This window comes from Leucoraja erinacea, chromosome 4 (assembly GCF_028641065.1).
Source record: "Leucoraja erinacea ecotype New England chromosome 4, Leri_hhj_1, whole genome shotgun sequence".
NCBI classification, from domain to species: domain Eukaryota; kingdom Metazoa; phylum Chordata; class Chondrichthyes; order Rajiformes; family Rajidae; genus Leucoraja; species Leucoraja erinaceus.
The window spans coordinates 52,608,879-52,624,874 of NC_073380.1; the positions used below are offsets into that span (position 1 = coordinate 52,608,879).

General features: G+C 46.0%; 1 protein-coding gene across 1 annotated transcript in view; it reads left to right on the forward strand.

Annotated features, from left to right (window-relative positions):
- Positions 1-770: 770 nt before the first annotated feature.
- The window catches only part of LOC129696407 (laminin subunit alpha-3-like), a 197,421-nt gene continuing 182,195 nt past the window's right edge, over positions 771-15,996 (forward strand). The window contains exons 1-2 of the mRNA XM_055634270.1: positions 771-1,031; positions 5,657-5,809. Coding sequence (XP_055490245.1) covers positions 786-1,031; positions 5,657-5,809 — 399 coding nt within the window. The 5' untranslated portion in view covers positions 771-785. The remainder of the gene's footprint in view (positions 1,032-5,656; positions 5,810-15,996) is intronic.

Below are 15,996 nucleotides of genomic sequence, written 5' to 3' on the forward strand. Positions count from 1 at the left end.
CATCTCTGGAGAGAAGGAATCGGTGACGTTTCGGGTCGAGACCCTTCTTTTGACTCTCTTGTGGGCCGAAGGGCCTGATCCTGTGCTGTACGGTTCTATGATCTCCGCGCCCAGTGTACGTGCAAAAGTGTGTTTACTGGAAAGGGGGTTTGTAACCAAATAATGTGTGGCAGCGTGACTTGAACATTGAGTTGTATTCCTGGATTTCACACACTGGTCCACCGCCAAGGTGTGCACAGACTCACCGAGGTTTCTCACAACGACAACTTTCATTATATTTCTGACGAGGGAGAGAGCTGCTGTTGTCACGGCGAAGTTCTCCAGCCAGAAGGAATTTGCTCTTAAAACAAAAAAAAACACTTCGCAGAAAGAACAAATCTCGGCTTTCACCCACCTCTCTCTCACACGCATTCTCTGTGTGTGAATCTGTGCCCAAGCCAACTCGCTCTGCTAATAATTTAACATCAATCTTATTCAGCAAGTTTACATTTAATTCAACGTGTCTGCATTTATTTCGGCATGTTTGCCTATAATATTGCACTGTTATAAATGAGAAAAACAAATGACTTTGTCACACAAGTCTGGCAAATGATTAATTTAACTTAAAGTGTAAGTTCCAAGGAGGGTATTTCTTTTTGAAATCAAGGTTTCTATATTTAGAAGTCTGGAACAATGATTGAGCCAGGATTTCCTCGCGTTTCGGTTCCTGGGCAGAGGAGGGGTGTGGGAGAGAGAGAGAGAGAGAGGGAGGTGGGAGGGAGGGAGGGAGTTCGGTGACTGGGAAGATGGCGAGAGGGTCGAGGGCAGGTTTGCTGCTCTGGGCTGCGCTCCTGCAGTGGGTTAGGAGCCAGGGGACGGCGGACCGTGTGAATGGCCTGAGTCTGCACCCTCCCTACATGAACATTGCGAAGGCGGCGGAGATCAGCGCCACGGCTACTTGCGGGCTGGATGCATCGCGCCGGCCCCGGCCCGACCTCTACTGCAAGCTGGTGGGAGGACCGGCCGCAGGGCTGTCCGGACACACCATCCAGGTACCCCGGCCCGGGGAGCCGAGGGGCCGAGTAGCCGGCACCCGCGATCCGTGTCTGTGGGTGGGAGGAGGGAGCCCGGGCTGCAGTTTTGCCCGAGTGAGGGGAGTGGTGCTGGTCGTGGAGGGCAGCTTGGCGAGGAGGGAGAGGCAGTGTGCGTGTGTGAAGGAGTGAGTGTGTCAGTGTGCGTGTGTGAAGGAGTGAGTGTGTCAGTGTGCGTGTGTGAAGGAGTGAGTGTGTCAGTGTGCGTGTGTGAAGGAGTGAGTGTGAAGGAGTGAGTGTGTCAGTGTGCGTGTGTGAAGGAGTGAGTGTGTCAGTGTGCGTGTGTGGGTGTGTTGAGAGGTATGGAGTGTGTATGAGGGAGGGAGAAGGAGGACGTGTGAGTGAGGGAGGGTGTAAGAGAGACAGAGGGAGGGAGGACGTATGTATGGAGTATATGTATGAGATGAGTAAGGTGTGTGTACATGAATGCGTGTGAGTGAGAGGGAGTGTGTGGGAGCGTAAGTTAGTGGAAGGGAGATGTGTGCGAGTGAGAGAATGAGAGGGTTAGTATGTGTTAGTAAGAGTGTGTGTGAGAGTGTGTGTGGGAGTAAGTGTGTGCAAGTGAGTGTGTGTGTGAATGTGTGAGAGATTGTGTGTGTGTGTGTGAGAGGGTGTGTGTTTGAGTGTGTGTGTGTGAGAGGGAGTGTGTGTGAGTGAGATGTGTGTGTGTCAGTGAGAGGGAGTGTGTGTGAGGGAGTGTGAGTGAGAGGGAGCGTGTGAGTGTGGGAAGGAAATTTGAGGGAGAGTGAGTGATAGGAAGTGTGTGCGTGCGTGAATGGGAGGGAGTGAGTGTGTGAATGAGGGAGGGAGGTGTCCCTGAAAGTAGCATTGCTGCTAAATAGGATGATGAAGAAGGCTTCATCAGACTGGGTATTGAGTTTAAAACAGACAGACAGTCTTTAGTCTGAAGAGGGGTCCAGACCCGAAACTGTCACCTATACCTTTTCTCCAGAGATGCTACCTACCCCGCTGAGTTACTCCAGCTTTTTGTGTGTAACTTTGGTTTAAACCAGCCTTCTGCAGTTCCTCCCTACACAGTTTAGAAGTTGGGACATTGTGTTGCAGTTGTACAAGACAGTGGTGAGATTGCACGTGGAGAATTGTGTCCAGTTTTGGTTACCTGTGGTCATTCCTTTATATTTACACAGACAGTGGTGGGCGTCTGAAACGTGCTGCCAGGGAGGAGGCTGATACGATAGCGGCTTTTAGAAAGGCAGATGGATATGCAGGGAACAGAGGGATCATGTGCAGACAGAGAAGATTAGTTTAACTAGGCCTTGTGTTCGGCACCAGCATTGTGGGCCAAAGGGCCTGTGCCTGTGCTGTACTGTTCTTGCTCTGAAATAGCTAACCTCTATGACTAATCCTTTAGTCATCCATCCAACAAGTTGACTTGCGATCTAATCTTTTAATGTTTCGTTTAATGCTTCTTCAATACGCCTTGAGTCATTTCCTGAGTTAAATGTGCTGTCCAAAGTGCGAGGAGGAGGTTAGCGCTGTGCAGCATTCCAGAGCCTGATGGCTGCTGCGAATACAGGCTCATGAGTTTGAGTTTAGTTTATTGTCATGTGTACCGAGGTACAGTGTAAAGCTTTTGTTTCGTACTATCCAGTCAATGGAAAGACAATACACGATTACAATCGAGTCGCCCACAGTGTACAGATACATGATAAAGGAAAGGGAATAACGTGAATAGCACTTAGTACAAGATAAAGACAATAAAGTGTGATCAGAGATAATCCATGTTCTCCAATAAGATAGGTAGCAGTTCAGGACTGCTTCTAGATGCTGGTAGGATGGTTCAAGCTGTGGGATGAGAGCGTGACTAGGGTGGTGTGGGTCTTTGATACTGGCTGCCTTTTTGAGGAAGCACCTTTTATAGATCCCTTCAATGGTGTGGAGGTCAGTTCCTGTGATGGATTAGGCAGTGTCTACCACTTTCTGCAGGATTTCAGACTTGATCCAGGCCATTGCTGCAAGAGTCAATTTTGCAACACCCAAATATCCATCATCTCCTTGTAGAAATTAATAACAATTGATGCTGGTTTATACCAAAGATAGACACAAAGTGCTGGAGTAACTGAATGGCTCACACAGCATCCTGGAGATAAAGGAAGGGTGACCTTATGGGTCGGGCCAGTTTGAAGAAGAATCCCAACATGAAACATCACCTATCCATGTTCTCCAGAGTTGCTGCCTGACCCGCTGAGTTGCTCCAGCATCTTCTGTCTTTTTTTTGTAAACCAGCATCCTTAGTTCCTTGTGTCCACTTTCTGAAGCCTCCGTTCCTGGGCATTCAAATGACTGAAGATAGACATGAAAAGCTGGAGTAATGAAACACGACAGGCAGCATCTCTGGAGAGAAGGAATGGGTGATGTTTCAGATCGAGATTCGAATTACTGATCCAGGACGTGATGCAACCAATCAGTATGCTCTCTACTGCACACAATAGAGATTTGGCAACAAATTGAATCTCCTCAATCTTTGATGTTTTCAACCAGGGAGTGAACCCCCCAGTAAGATTGTCATGCATTATTTTGCCCATTGGGACACCTCAGTGGCTTTATCAGACAGGTAAACACAAGGTGCTCAAGGAACCCAGCAGGTCAGCCAGCCTTCTGAACCTTGTGAATTTGTAGTCGGCAGGGCAGTACTCTGCATATCGCCAGCATCTGTGGGGGGAATGGACAGACTATGTGTCAAGTCAGCACCTTTCAATAGACTGAATGGTGTTTAGTTTAGGTTAGAGATACAACGCGGAAACAGCCCCTTCGGCCCACCGAGTCCGTGCCGACCAGTGATTCCTGTGCATTAGCATTATCCTACACACTAGGGACAATTTCACAATCTTTACTGAAGCCAATTAACCTATAAACCTGTATGTCCTTGGACTGTGGGAGGAGACCGGAGCACATGGAGAAAGTACAAACTCTGTACAGACAGCATTCATAGTCAGGATCAAGCCCAGGTCTCTGGCGCTGTCTGGCAGCAACTCTACAGCTGTGCTGCTGTGCCGCACTCCGTGCCAAGAGAAAATTAAATGGCAGATATGTGTATACTTGTTCCCTGACCCGTTGAGTCACTCCAGCACATCGTGTTTTGATCAAAATGCCAGCATCTGCACTTCCTTGTGTCTACATTTTTGCCACATAGTTAGTTGTTTTCAGCACAAGCGGTCAAAATTACAACCAATAACTTAACTCATTTTTCTTCATTACCTTCGGAACTGCTGATCTACTCAGCAGTGTCGTTTGCAATTTGAAGCAGGCCCGGAGAGGCCTTGGAAATATGTTAACGTGCTTTAGAAGTGTTTACTGCTTGTGTTTTAGCTTCTGGCACTCTATTACAGTGGGCAACGATCCAAGTGTAAATACTCGTAACATAAGCACGTGCGGAAAGGAGGAGGAGAAGGCCACTCAGCTCCTGCCATTCCTGCTGTACCATTAGTCATAGTGTCATACAGCAAGGCCCTTCGTCCACGGGGTCCATGATGCCCCACCTAAACTAGTTCCATGTGCCTCCATTTGGCCCATTTGCTTCTAAATCTCTACTCTCCATCCAACTGTATTTTAAATGTTGTTGTAGTACCTGCTTCAACTACCTCCTGTGGCAGCTCAGCCCATATACCCACTATCCTCTGTGTGAAAAAGATGCCCCTCAGATATTTAATTTTGTCCCCTCTCACCTTAAACCTATGCCTGCTAGTTGTTGATTTCCCTACCCTTGGGGGAAAAAAACTCTGCATTCGCTCTATCTACTCCCCTCATGATTTTATACAACTATAAGATAACCCTTCAGCCTCCTGCGCTCCAAGGAATAAAGAGCCAACCTACCCAACCTCTCCCTGTAGCTCAGGCCCTTGTCCAGGCAGCAGCCTCGTAAATCTTCTCTGCGCTCTATCCAGCTTAATGGCATCTTTCCCATAGCAGGATGACCAAAACTGAACATAATTCACTGAGGTTGTGGGTGATCATTTATTTAATTGCCACCTTCCTATGCTGGATGCACAACGAGAGGAATATTCACTGTTCAGTCCTTTTGGTATTGGTTCATTATTGTCACATGTAGCAAAATAGAGTGAAAAACTTTGCTGTCCACTCAAACCATACTAGACATGAGTACAATCAAGCCATACACAAGTACAACAGATAAAGCAACGAGAAAAATATCAGTGGTATTATATAGTGTTACTGTTAGAGTATTACAGTGAGGGAGAAAGTACAGATAAAAAACCCAGCAAACCTGCAATACATGGCGTCTTTAGACATAAGCCTTTAGAGATGCAGCGCAGAAACAGGCGAATCTGCACACTGAGTCCTCACCGACCATGCAATCACCCTGACCAATCACTAGTACTATTCTACATACTAGGGACAATTTATAATGTTGCCAAAGCCAATTAACCTACAACCCACATGTCTTTGGAATGATGGAGGATATCAGAGCACCCGGAGAAAACCAAGTCTTTGATTATGGCTACTTTCCCAAGGCAGCGTGAGGTGTAGATGGAGACAATGGTGGGGAGTCTGGTCTGTATGATTGACATTAACATTTTACATGTACCCCTGAATTCTCTCCCTTCCAGGGGCAGTTCTGCGATCACTGCTTGTCTGACAATGCGTACAAAGCCCACGGGATCGCCAACGCCATTGATGGAACGGAGCGGTGGTGGCAGAGTCCACCCCTGTCCCGCGGACTCCACTACAACAAGGTTAACGTCACCCTGAACTTCGGACAGGTCAGTACCGATCTCTGGAGATATCTATTCATCACTGGTGTAGGTAGGCATGTGTTGTTTTCTCAGTAACATTTATTCAGACTCATCACTTCATATATACCATATATAAAATTATGAGAGGCATAGATTGGGTAGACAGCCAGATAGTTTTTGCCAAGGTGGAATTGTCAAATACGAGATGGCATTGACAGCACGATAGCCCCTGCCTCACAGCGCCAGAGACCCGGGTTCGATCCTGCTACGGGTGCTGTCTGTTCAGAGTTTGTACGTTCTCCCAGTGACCTGCGTGGGTTTACCCCGGGTGCTGGGGTTTCCTCCCACACTCTAAAGATGTATAGGTTTGTAAATTAATTGGCTTGGTATCATTCTAAATTATCCCGAGTGTGTGTGTGGGATAGTGTTAGTGTGCGGGGATCACTGGTCGACGTGGACTCGGTGGGCTGAAGGCCCTGTTTCTGCAGTGTATCTCTAAACTAAACTAAACTAAACATAGCTTTATGATGAGAGGGGCACAGTTTAAAGGAGATGTGGAGGGCACTTTTTTTACACAGGGAGTGGTGGGTGCCTGTAATGTGTTGCTGGGGGTGGTGGTTGAGGTAGATAAGTTAGTGGCATTTAAGAGATTTTTTAGATAGGCACATGGATATGCAGAGAATGGAAGGATATTAGAATTAGAATTAGATCCTTTATTTGTCATTCAGACCTTACGGTCTGAATAAAATGTCGTTACCTGCAGCCATACATACAATAATAAACAACAGAACAGACAGTAAACACAAATTAACATCCACCACAGTGAGTCCACCAAGCACCACCTCACTGTGATGGAGGCATAAATCCGTTCCACCCTCGAGCCAGGCCGCCCTCACGGGAGCGTCTCAGCCCCGCCGCCCTCACGGGAGCGCCGTTACCTATGACTCATGTGCAGGTAGATAAGTGATGGCCTTGGCATCATGTTCAGCCCAGAGATGGTGGTCAAAGGGCCTATTCCTGTTCTATGAAAGGCTTTGGGAGCTGAATGAGGTATAGAGTGTGCAGTCCTGGTCTTTGAACTTTGGTATCATCTCCTCGATAAGAGAGGGGAGAAGACAGGATGACCGAGTGGTCCTTGACCTCTGTAGCACAGAAATAGGAAGTTTGGCCCACTTTGTCCGTGCTGACCAAGTTGGTCTACTGCCCCATTTGCCTGCATTTGACCCGTATTCCTCTAAGCCCTACCTATCCATAAATTTGTCTAAAAGTCTTTTAAAAGTCATAATTGTATCTGATTCTATAGCTTTGCAGCAGCACAGATGGTAGAGCTGCTGTCTCACAGTGCCAAACAGCAGGGTTTGATCCTGATATTGTGTCTTATCTTTGTGTGGAGTTTGCTCATTCATCTTGTGCCCTTGTGGGTTTTCTCCGGGTGCACCACTTTCCTTCCACACTCCAAAGATGTACAGGTTTGTTGGTTAATTGGCTTAGGTGAAATTGTAAATTGTCCCTACTGTGTGGGACAGTGTTGGTGTACAGGGTTATCGCTGGTTCGTGTGGGCCGAAGGGTCGCTTTCCGTGCTGTATCTCTAAAGTCTAAAGTTTACACTACCCCACTTTCTCATCCACTCCCTACACACTAGGGACAATTTACAGAGGCCAATTAACTTAAAAATCCGCACGTCTTTGGGATGCGGGAGGAAACCGCAGCACCCAGAGGAAACCCACACGGTCACAGTGAGGACGTACAAACTACACGCATAGACAGTGCCCGAGATCCAATGAGGCAGCAGCTCTACTCGCTGAGCCATTGTGCCATGCCAATTACAATGAGGAGAAACTGGGGTCGTGGGAATATCTTTCCTTCGAGACAAGTAGACTAAGAGAACCCTGATGGAGGATAGACAGGGTAGATAGTAGAAACATTGCCACAAAGAGTCTAAAATGAGAGAGCTTGGGTTTTGATGGATGGCGGAATTAGAGAATTCTTTTTTTTTATAGAAGTGGGCTGTTGGAACCCACTGAGTGGGTGGTGGAGGCAGAGACTCATAATATTTAAGTAGCATCTGGGACAAGGAATTTGAATGTCCAAGGCATAGGGAGCTATGGACCAAGCACTGATAAATGGGATGAGTTTTGAGTGCTTGATAGTTGGCATCAACGGGTGGCCTGTTTTGGTGCTGTAGGTCTCTGCGACAGGACGTCCATGCAACACTTACAGAATGGCCCCAGGGACGAGGAGCTTCAGTTCTTTGTTTAGTTTAGTTATTGACATGTGTTAGTTATTGACATGTGTCTAGTTTAGTTTATTATTGTTACGTGCACCAAGGTACAGTGAAAAGCTTCTTGTTGTGTGCTAGCCAGTCGGCAAAAAGACTACAGGATTACAATCAAGTAATTCACACTGTACAGATGCAGGATAAAAGGAATAATGTTTAGTGCAAGATAAAGTCCAGTTAAGGCTGATTAATGATGGTCTGAAGGTCTCCAATGAGTTAGATGGGTCAGGACCACTCTCTAGATGTTGGTCGAATGGTTCTCCATCCTAGAGTCAAGAGACGCTGTGGATGCTTTCCATGGAAAGGGTTAAGGGGCAGATTTGGAAGGCGCAGTGTTCAAAGTAAGGAGGAGTTTTCATACAAGGAATACAAGATTCCAGCAGTAACTGACTGATTGCTTTGATTGAAAGATACAGCATGGAAACAGGCCTTTCAGCTCTAAGTCCATGCTGTCCATCGATCACCCTTTCACACTTGTTCTATGTTATCCCAATGTCGAGACCAGAAACGTCGCCAATTCCTTCTCTCCATAGATGCTGCCTCACCCGCTAAGTTACTCCAGCATTTATTCCAGCATTTTGTGTCTAGTTTGTAGGTTAATTTGGCTTTGGTAAAAATAGTATATTATCCCTCGTGTAGAGGATAGACAATAGACAATAGGTGCAGGAGTAGGCCATTCGGCCCTTCGAGCCAGCACCGCCATTCAATGTGACCATGGCTGATCATCCTCAATCAGTACCCCGTTCCTGCCTACTCCCCAAATCCCATGGCTCCGCTATCTTTAAGAGCTCTATCTAGCTCTCTCTTGAAAGTATCCAGAGAACTGGCCTCCACCGCCCTCTGAGGCAGAGAATTCCACACTCACAACTCTCTGTGTGAAAAAGTGTTTCCTCATCTCCGTTCTAAATGGCTTATCCCATATTCTTGAAGGGGTAATGTTAGTGTACGGGGTGATCGCTGGTCTCGGTGGGCCGAAGGGCCTGTTTCCGCTCTGTGTCTCCAAACTCAACATTGGCGAGGCTGCACGGAGTACTGTGTTCAGTTTTAGGCACCTTGAAGGATGTCATTAAGCTGGAAAGGGTGCAGAGAAGATTTACAAGGATATTGCCTGGACTTGAGCGCATGCTATAGGGAGAGATTGGACAGACTAGGACTTTATTATTATTAGCGCAGAATGCTTAGGGGTGTTCTAGACACTAAGGAAAACACCATCTCAGCATCCACCCTGTCAACCATTGTGAAAGATTTTATCTGCTTCAGTGCAGATATCTCTCCGGAGAATTTAGAATTTTTCTGCATTGTTTATACGTTATTAGAACTGTTGGTTTCGTTTCTCCTCAAATTCCACCCCACTAAACAAAACACCGTTTTGTCTCTTTTGGAGACACCAGAGACTGATGGTGCTGTAATCTTGTGCAAGAAACTAATAACTGGTGGAAGTCCAGGGAGAGGTTGGAAAACATAGAAAATAGGTGAGGGAGTAGGCCATTGGGCCCTTTGAGCCAGCACTGCCATTCAATATGATCATGGCTGATCATCCTAAATCAGTACCAGCTCCTGCTTTCTCCCCATACCCTTTGATTCCTTTAGCCCTAAGAACTATATCTAACTCTCTCTTGAAAACATCCAGTGAATTGGCCACCACTGCATTCTGTGGCAGAGAATTCCACAGATCCACAACTCTCTGGGTGAAAAGGTTTTTCCTCATCCCGGTCCTAAATGGTCTGCCCCTTATTCTTAAACAGAGAAGGCTGGGACTCAGAGCCCGGGAGATGAGGGGTGTTCAAATAGGGGTGCGTAAAATCACAAGGGGAATGCAGTCTTTTTTAGGGGAATCAAGAACCAGAGGTCATGTTTGCCTGACCTGCTGAGTTCCTCCGGCAATAGATTGTTTGCTTTTATCTCGTTTCCTAGACTGTTATGTAAAAAAAATGGTACATTTATAAAAACATGATAGCATTTCCTATCTTATTGATGGACCTTTTGTTCATAAATATTGCATGAAACGTAACAATTAAGATTAAATGCCTCAGTATTCTCTCTGTTCAGGTTGGTCTGCATCCCCCGTTTCATCATCTCGGCTTCATGCGGTGTCACCAAACTAATAAAAATCTTAGTGCCCCAAATCGCTCTAAACCTTTCCTGTCCATGTACCCGTCCCAATGTCTTTTAAATGTTGTTATTATACCTTGTTCAATCACTTTCTCGGACAGCCAACCACCACCCTCTGTGTGAAATAATTAACCCTTTGTGTGTCACGATGGCACAGCGGTAGAGCCACTACCTCACAGCGCTAGAGACCCAGGTTCAATCCTGACCTTGGGTCCTTTATGTATAGAGTTTGGACGTTGCTCCGGTTTTCTACCACATTCCAAAGACATGTGGATTTGTAGGTTACTTGACTTCTGCAGATTGTCACTAGCGTGTAGGATAGACCTAGTGTACGGGTGATCACTGGTTGGCACATACTTGGTGGGCCGAAGGGCCTGTTTCCACGGCGTGTCTCTAAACTAAACTCTGGTTCCTATTAAATATTTTTCCTCTCATCTTAAACTTATGCCCTCTCATTCTTGATTCCCTTACCATGCATTCACCCTCTCTGTTCCCCTCATGATTTTGTACACAATGGCCATGTTTTAAACGTTGAATGTAAAGAGGTATCTTTAAGTTGAGACACAAGAATTGCAGAAAATAGACAATAGACAATAGGTGCAGGAGTAGGCCATTTGGCCCATCGAGCCAGCACCGCCATTCAATGTGAACATGGCTGATCATCCACAATCAGTACCCCCTTCCTGCCTTCTCCCCATATCCCCTGACTCTGCTATTTTTAAGAGCCCTATCTAGCTCTCTCTTGAAAGCATCCAGAGAACCTGCCTCCACCGCCCTCTGAGGCAGAGAATTCCACAGACTCACCACTCTCCGTGAGAAAAAGTGTTTCCTCGTCCCCGTTCTAAATGGCACACTCCTTATTCTTAAACTGTGGCCCCTGGTTCTGGACTCCCCCAACATCGGGAACATGTTTCTGCCTCTAGTGTGTCCAAGCACTTAACAATCTTATATGCTTCAATGAGATCTCCTCTCATCCTTCTAAACCCCAGAATATACAAGCCCACCTGCTCCATTCTCTCAGCATATGACAGTCCCGCCATCCCGGGAATTAACCTTGTAAACCTACGCTGCACTCCTTCAATAGCAAGAATGTCCTTTCTCAAATTAGGGGACCAAAACTGCACACAATACTCCAGGTGTGGTCTCACAAAGGCTCTGTACAGATACTAGACTTGAGCAAAAAAAAAAGTGTTGGACACATTCAGCAGGTCAGGCAGTTTACGTGGAGTGAATGGACAGGATTCTTCTTCAGACTGATGAAGAATATGGTCAGTCTGAAGAAGGGTCTCAATACGAAACATAGTCTGCCCATTCCCTCCACAGACACTAAATGCCCCGTTGAGTTCCTTCAGCAGTTTATCTTTAAGTTGAGAACTGGCCACAGTGGGAACATAACTTGTATGAGCCATTTATTAGTAATTGGATTAGAATTCGGCCCATCAAGTCTACTCTGCCATAGCTGATCTTTCTTTCCTTCTCAACCTCATTCTCCTGCCTTTTCACCATAACCCCTGACACCCTTACTAATGAAGAATCTGTCAATCTCCGCGTTAAGAATATCCATTGACTTGGGCTCCACAGCCGTCTATGGCAATAAATTCCACAGATTCGCCACCTTCTGACTAAAGAAATTCCTCCTCATCTCCTTTCTAAAGGTATGTCCTTTTATTCTGAGGCTGTGCCCTATGGTCCTAGACTCTCCCACTAGTGGAAACATCCTCCACAAGGATATGGAAGTGTTTTTACACTGCAGAGTAATTACAATTTGGTTGGTGCCAAGATTTGAAGATGTTCCTGGTTGTAATATTTCTCCCAGTGTCAATAACCTTCTTGAAACTATAGTGCTTCCCCTATCTTCATTTCTGAATGCAGATCCCAGAGCGTATATAACTTCCCAAGCCACGTCCGTCTTTCGTTATACTGGTCCAGTCAAGAGAGTTTAGAGATACAGTGTGGAAACGGGCCCTTTTGACCACCGCACTGACCAGTGATCCCCCATACACTAGCACTATTCTACACACTAAGGACCATTTACAATCTCTACCAAAGCCAATTAACCTTCAAACTGGTTTGTCTTTGAAGTGTGGGAGGAACTCAGAGCACCCAGAGAAAACCCACACAGTCGCGTGGAGAATGTACAAACTCTGTACATACAGCATCCGTGGTCAGGATCGAACCTGGGTCTCTGGCATTTTAAGGCAGCAACACTACTACTGCGCCACTCTACACATATAATTGTCTTATGTATTGGCAACAGAGCAATTAAATTCTTACTTAATGCAGCTTTACAGGAAACAATAACACGATAACACACACAGATAAATATAATTATAAAAAATGCAATTAAACATTAGTTATAGTTGGTAACCATATTGGTGCTACCAAAGAGACAGTCCATAGAAGATCATAGTTGCTGAGGTAAGTGTTGTGCAGTGTTCAAGTTGGTTGTTGGGAAGATGCTGTTCTTGAACGCGGAGGTCACGATTCTCAGGCTTCTTCCCGATGGTTACAGCAAGATAAGAGCGTGGCCAGGGTGTTGTGAGTCTTTGATGATGCTGGCTGCTTTTTTGAGGCAGCACCTCTTGTAGATCCCTTAGATGGTGGGGAGGTCAGTACGCATGACGGACCGGGCAGTGTCCACCACTCTCTGTGGTCTCCCTCATTCCTGGGCGTTGGAGTTGCTGAACCAGGCCATGATGTAACCAGTTAGTGTGCTCTCTACCGTACACCTGTTCAAGGGTATTTGTCAATGTACCAAATCTCCTCAAAGTTCGAAGAAAGTAGAGACGTGATGATTCTTTATGATTGCATCAATATGCTGGGCCCAGGACAGAAAATCACGCAATAGCTATCCGGAACTCCCTCACCCAAAGTGATGCAAGGCTATCTCAATCCACAAGGACCAGACAGAGGTAGATAAAAATGCTGGAGAAACTCAGAGGGTGAGGCAGCATCTATGGAGCGAAGGGATTGGGTCTCGACCCAAACATCGCCAATTCCTTCTCTTCATAGATGCTGCCTCACTCGCTGAGTTTCTCCAGCATTTTTGTCTACCATCAATTTTCCAGCATCTGCAGTTCCTTCTTAAACATGACCGGACAGGGATTGGACACCGCTCAGTCTGCCTTGGGCTACGTGATCCCCTGGTTGCCAATCACTTATACTGTCCTTGTTTAAGAAAGAACTGCAGATGCTGGTAAAATCGAAGGTAGACACAAAATGCTGGAGTAACTCAGCGGGTGAGAAGGAATTGAGTCTCGACCTGAAACGTCGCCAATTCCTTGTCTTCATAGATGCTGCCTCCCGCTGAGTTACTCCAGTATTTTGTGTCTACCCCCCATACTGACCTTTCTGTCCTGGGCCTCCTCCACTCTCAGAATGAGGCCACATGTAAACCGGAGGAAAAGCACCTCATATTTCACGGGCGATTTACAACCTAGTGGTTTGAATATTGATTTTTCTAACTTCAAGTAACCCTTGCTTTCCTTCTCTCTCCATCCCTCCCCCACCTTAGTTCTCCAACTAGTTTCACTGTGCTCCTGATTGTTTGAACTGATTGTGTGCCTCCTTGTTACCTTGCCCTCAGCTAACAATGATCCATTCTACATTTCCTCGACCGTTGTCTGCTGTTCATCAACTATTGTTTTCACACCTTTACCTGTCACTCCCCTGACTCAGTCTGAAGAAAGGTCTGGACCCGAAACCTCACCCATTCCTTCTCTCGAGGGATGCTGCCTGTCGTGCTTCATTACTCCAGCATTTTGTGTCTATCTTCGGTGTAAACCAACATCTGCAGTTCCTTCCTATTCATACACACACATATATATCACACACTGTGAGCATCCACTTTATCCTTACCCCTCATGATTTTGTACACCTCGGCCTCCTATGCTTCAATAACAAAAATCCCAACCTCTCCCTGTAACTCAAGCGCGCAGCCCAGGTAGCAGATGTCAGAAGGCAGTACAATAGATGTTCTTATCACACCCTGGAAGAGGATGCAAAGCATGGGGGAGATCGATTCGATGTCGCAGATAAGCAGGCGTTCCAGACAATACAAGCACTTAACCAAAGTTCATCCGCACTTTCTTCAAGTCCTGGTAACAAAGAGATCTGAAACTTCAATCACCCTCCTGGTTAATGAAGGAACCAACATTCCCGGCTCGTGTTTACTAGGGCCTGATAGGGGCAGTGGAATGCACATTTTCTCTGTAATGTCAGAGGCTGAGAGGGGGACCTGATATATATAATTGTGGGAGGCATAGATAGGCCGGACTGTCGGAAACATTTACCTGGGGTGGAAATGTCAAAGGCTAAAGGCGGCACAATGGCACAGCAAGTAGAGCTGCTGCCTCACAGCGCCAGAGACCCGGGTTCGATTCTGACTACGGGTACTCAATGTACAGAGTTTGTATGTTCTCCCTGTAACCGCATGTGTTTTCCCCGGGTGCTCCAGCGTCCTCCCACACTGCAAAGACGTACAGGTTTGTAGGTTAATTGGCTTTGGTAAAAATTGTAAATTGTCACTAGTGTATAGGATAGTGCGAGTGTACAGGGATCGCTGATCCGTGCGGACCCGGTGGGTCGAAGAGCCTGTTTCCATGTTGTATCTCTAAACGAAACTAAACATTGAACTCTCCAATTTTAGTCATTGAGTCACGGAGTCATACAGCAGGGAAACTGGCCCTTCGACCCAACCAAGAAGCCCCATCTAAGCTGGTCCCATTTGCCTGCATTTGGTCCACATTCCTCTAAATTTAAATCAGTTACAACTGAACATTTAGATGAAGCCAGACTATTGATTTCATTTGCATTCTCCCAGTCTGTATCTGGTTGATAATCTTTTTTTTCAATCCTAAATTGTACAATTTTTTTTTCCAACGATGGCTATTTTCAGATACCTTACGAAAACTTTTGAATATTACTTTTTTTGCTTTTTGTAATTAAAAGACATGCAGCAATCGCCACTGTTAATGAATGCAGTTACTCTTGGGACACCAATACATACAAATTTGTAAACTTTGCCAACTGAAAAAAGTGTTCCTTCCTCATACTTCCTCTAAAGTGACCTGAAAATATAACGATTGGATTACAGCTCTTCACGGCTTTTCTTTGCAGTAATCTTTTCAACTAAAGAATTCAGATGCCATTATCTTTCAACATGAATAGGAACAATTCTCGATGAAATTGTGTATTGAAAGCAAATGAAATATAAGACATTGAAGGTAAACATCTGCCCCTTTCTCCCTATCCCTGTCACACCCCCCCCTCTCTTCTCTGTGCCCCACCTGTTCACCCATTTCTTCTTTTCCCCGTCCTCCCTTCCACTTCCATCTACATTCTTTCGTCTGGCTTTGCATTTCATGCCTTCTATCCTTATCTAATACTTTTTATCTTTTCATCCCTGGACTTTGCCCCTCTATCTGCCTATGAAAACCCTCTTCATCTTTATCTACCTATCACTTGCCAGGTTTTGTCATGCCCCACCTCTCTTTTCCAACTTTCTCCATGTCTGGGGGGAAAGAAAAGCTTTACATTTACCAAGCCAATTTACCTACATACCTGTACGTCTTTGGAATGTGGGAGGAAACCGAAGATCTTGGAGAAAACCCACACGATCACGGGGAGAACATACAAACTCCATAAAGACAGCACCCATAGTCGGGATTGAACCCGGGTCTCCGGCGCTGTAAGGCAGCAACTCTACCGCTGCGCCACTGTGCTGTCACCTATCCACGTTCTCCAAGGATGTTGCAAGAGTTGCCCCAGAATTTTGTGTCTTTTTTGGTAAACTAACGTCTGCAGTTCCATGTGTTTACAAAA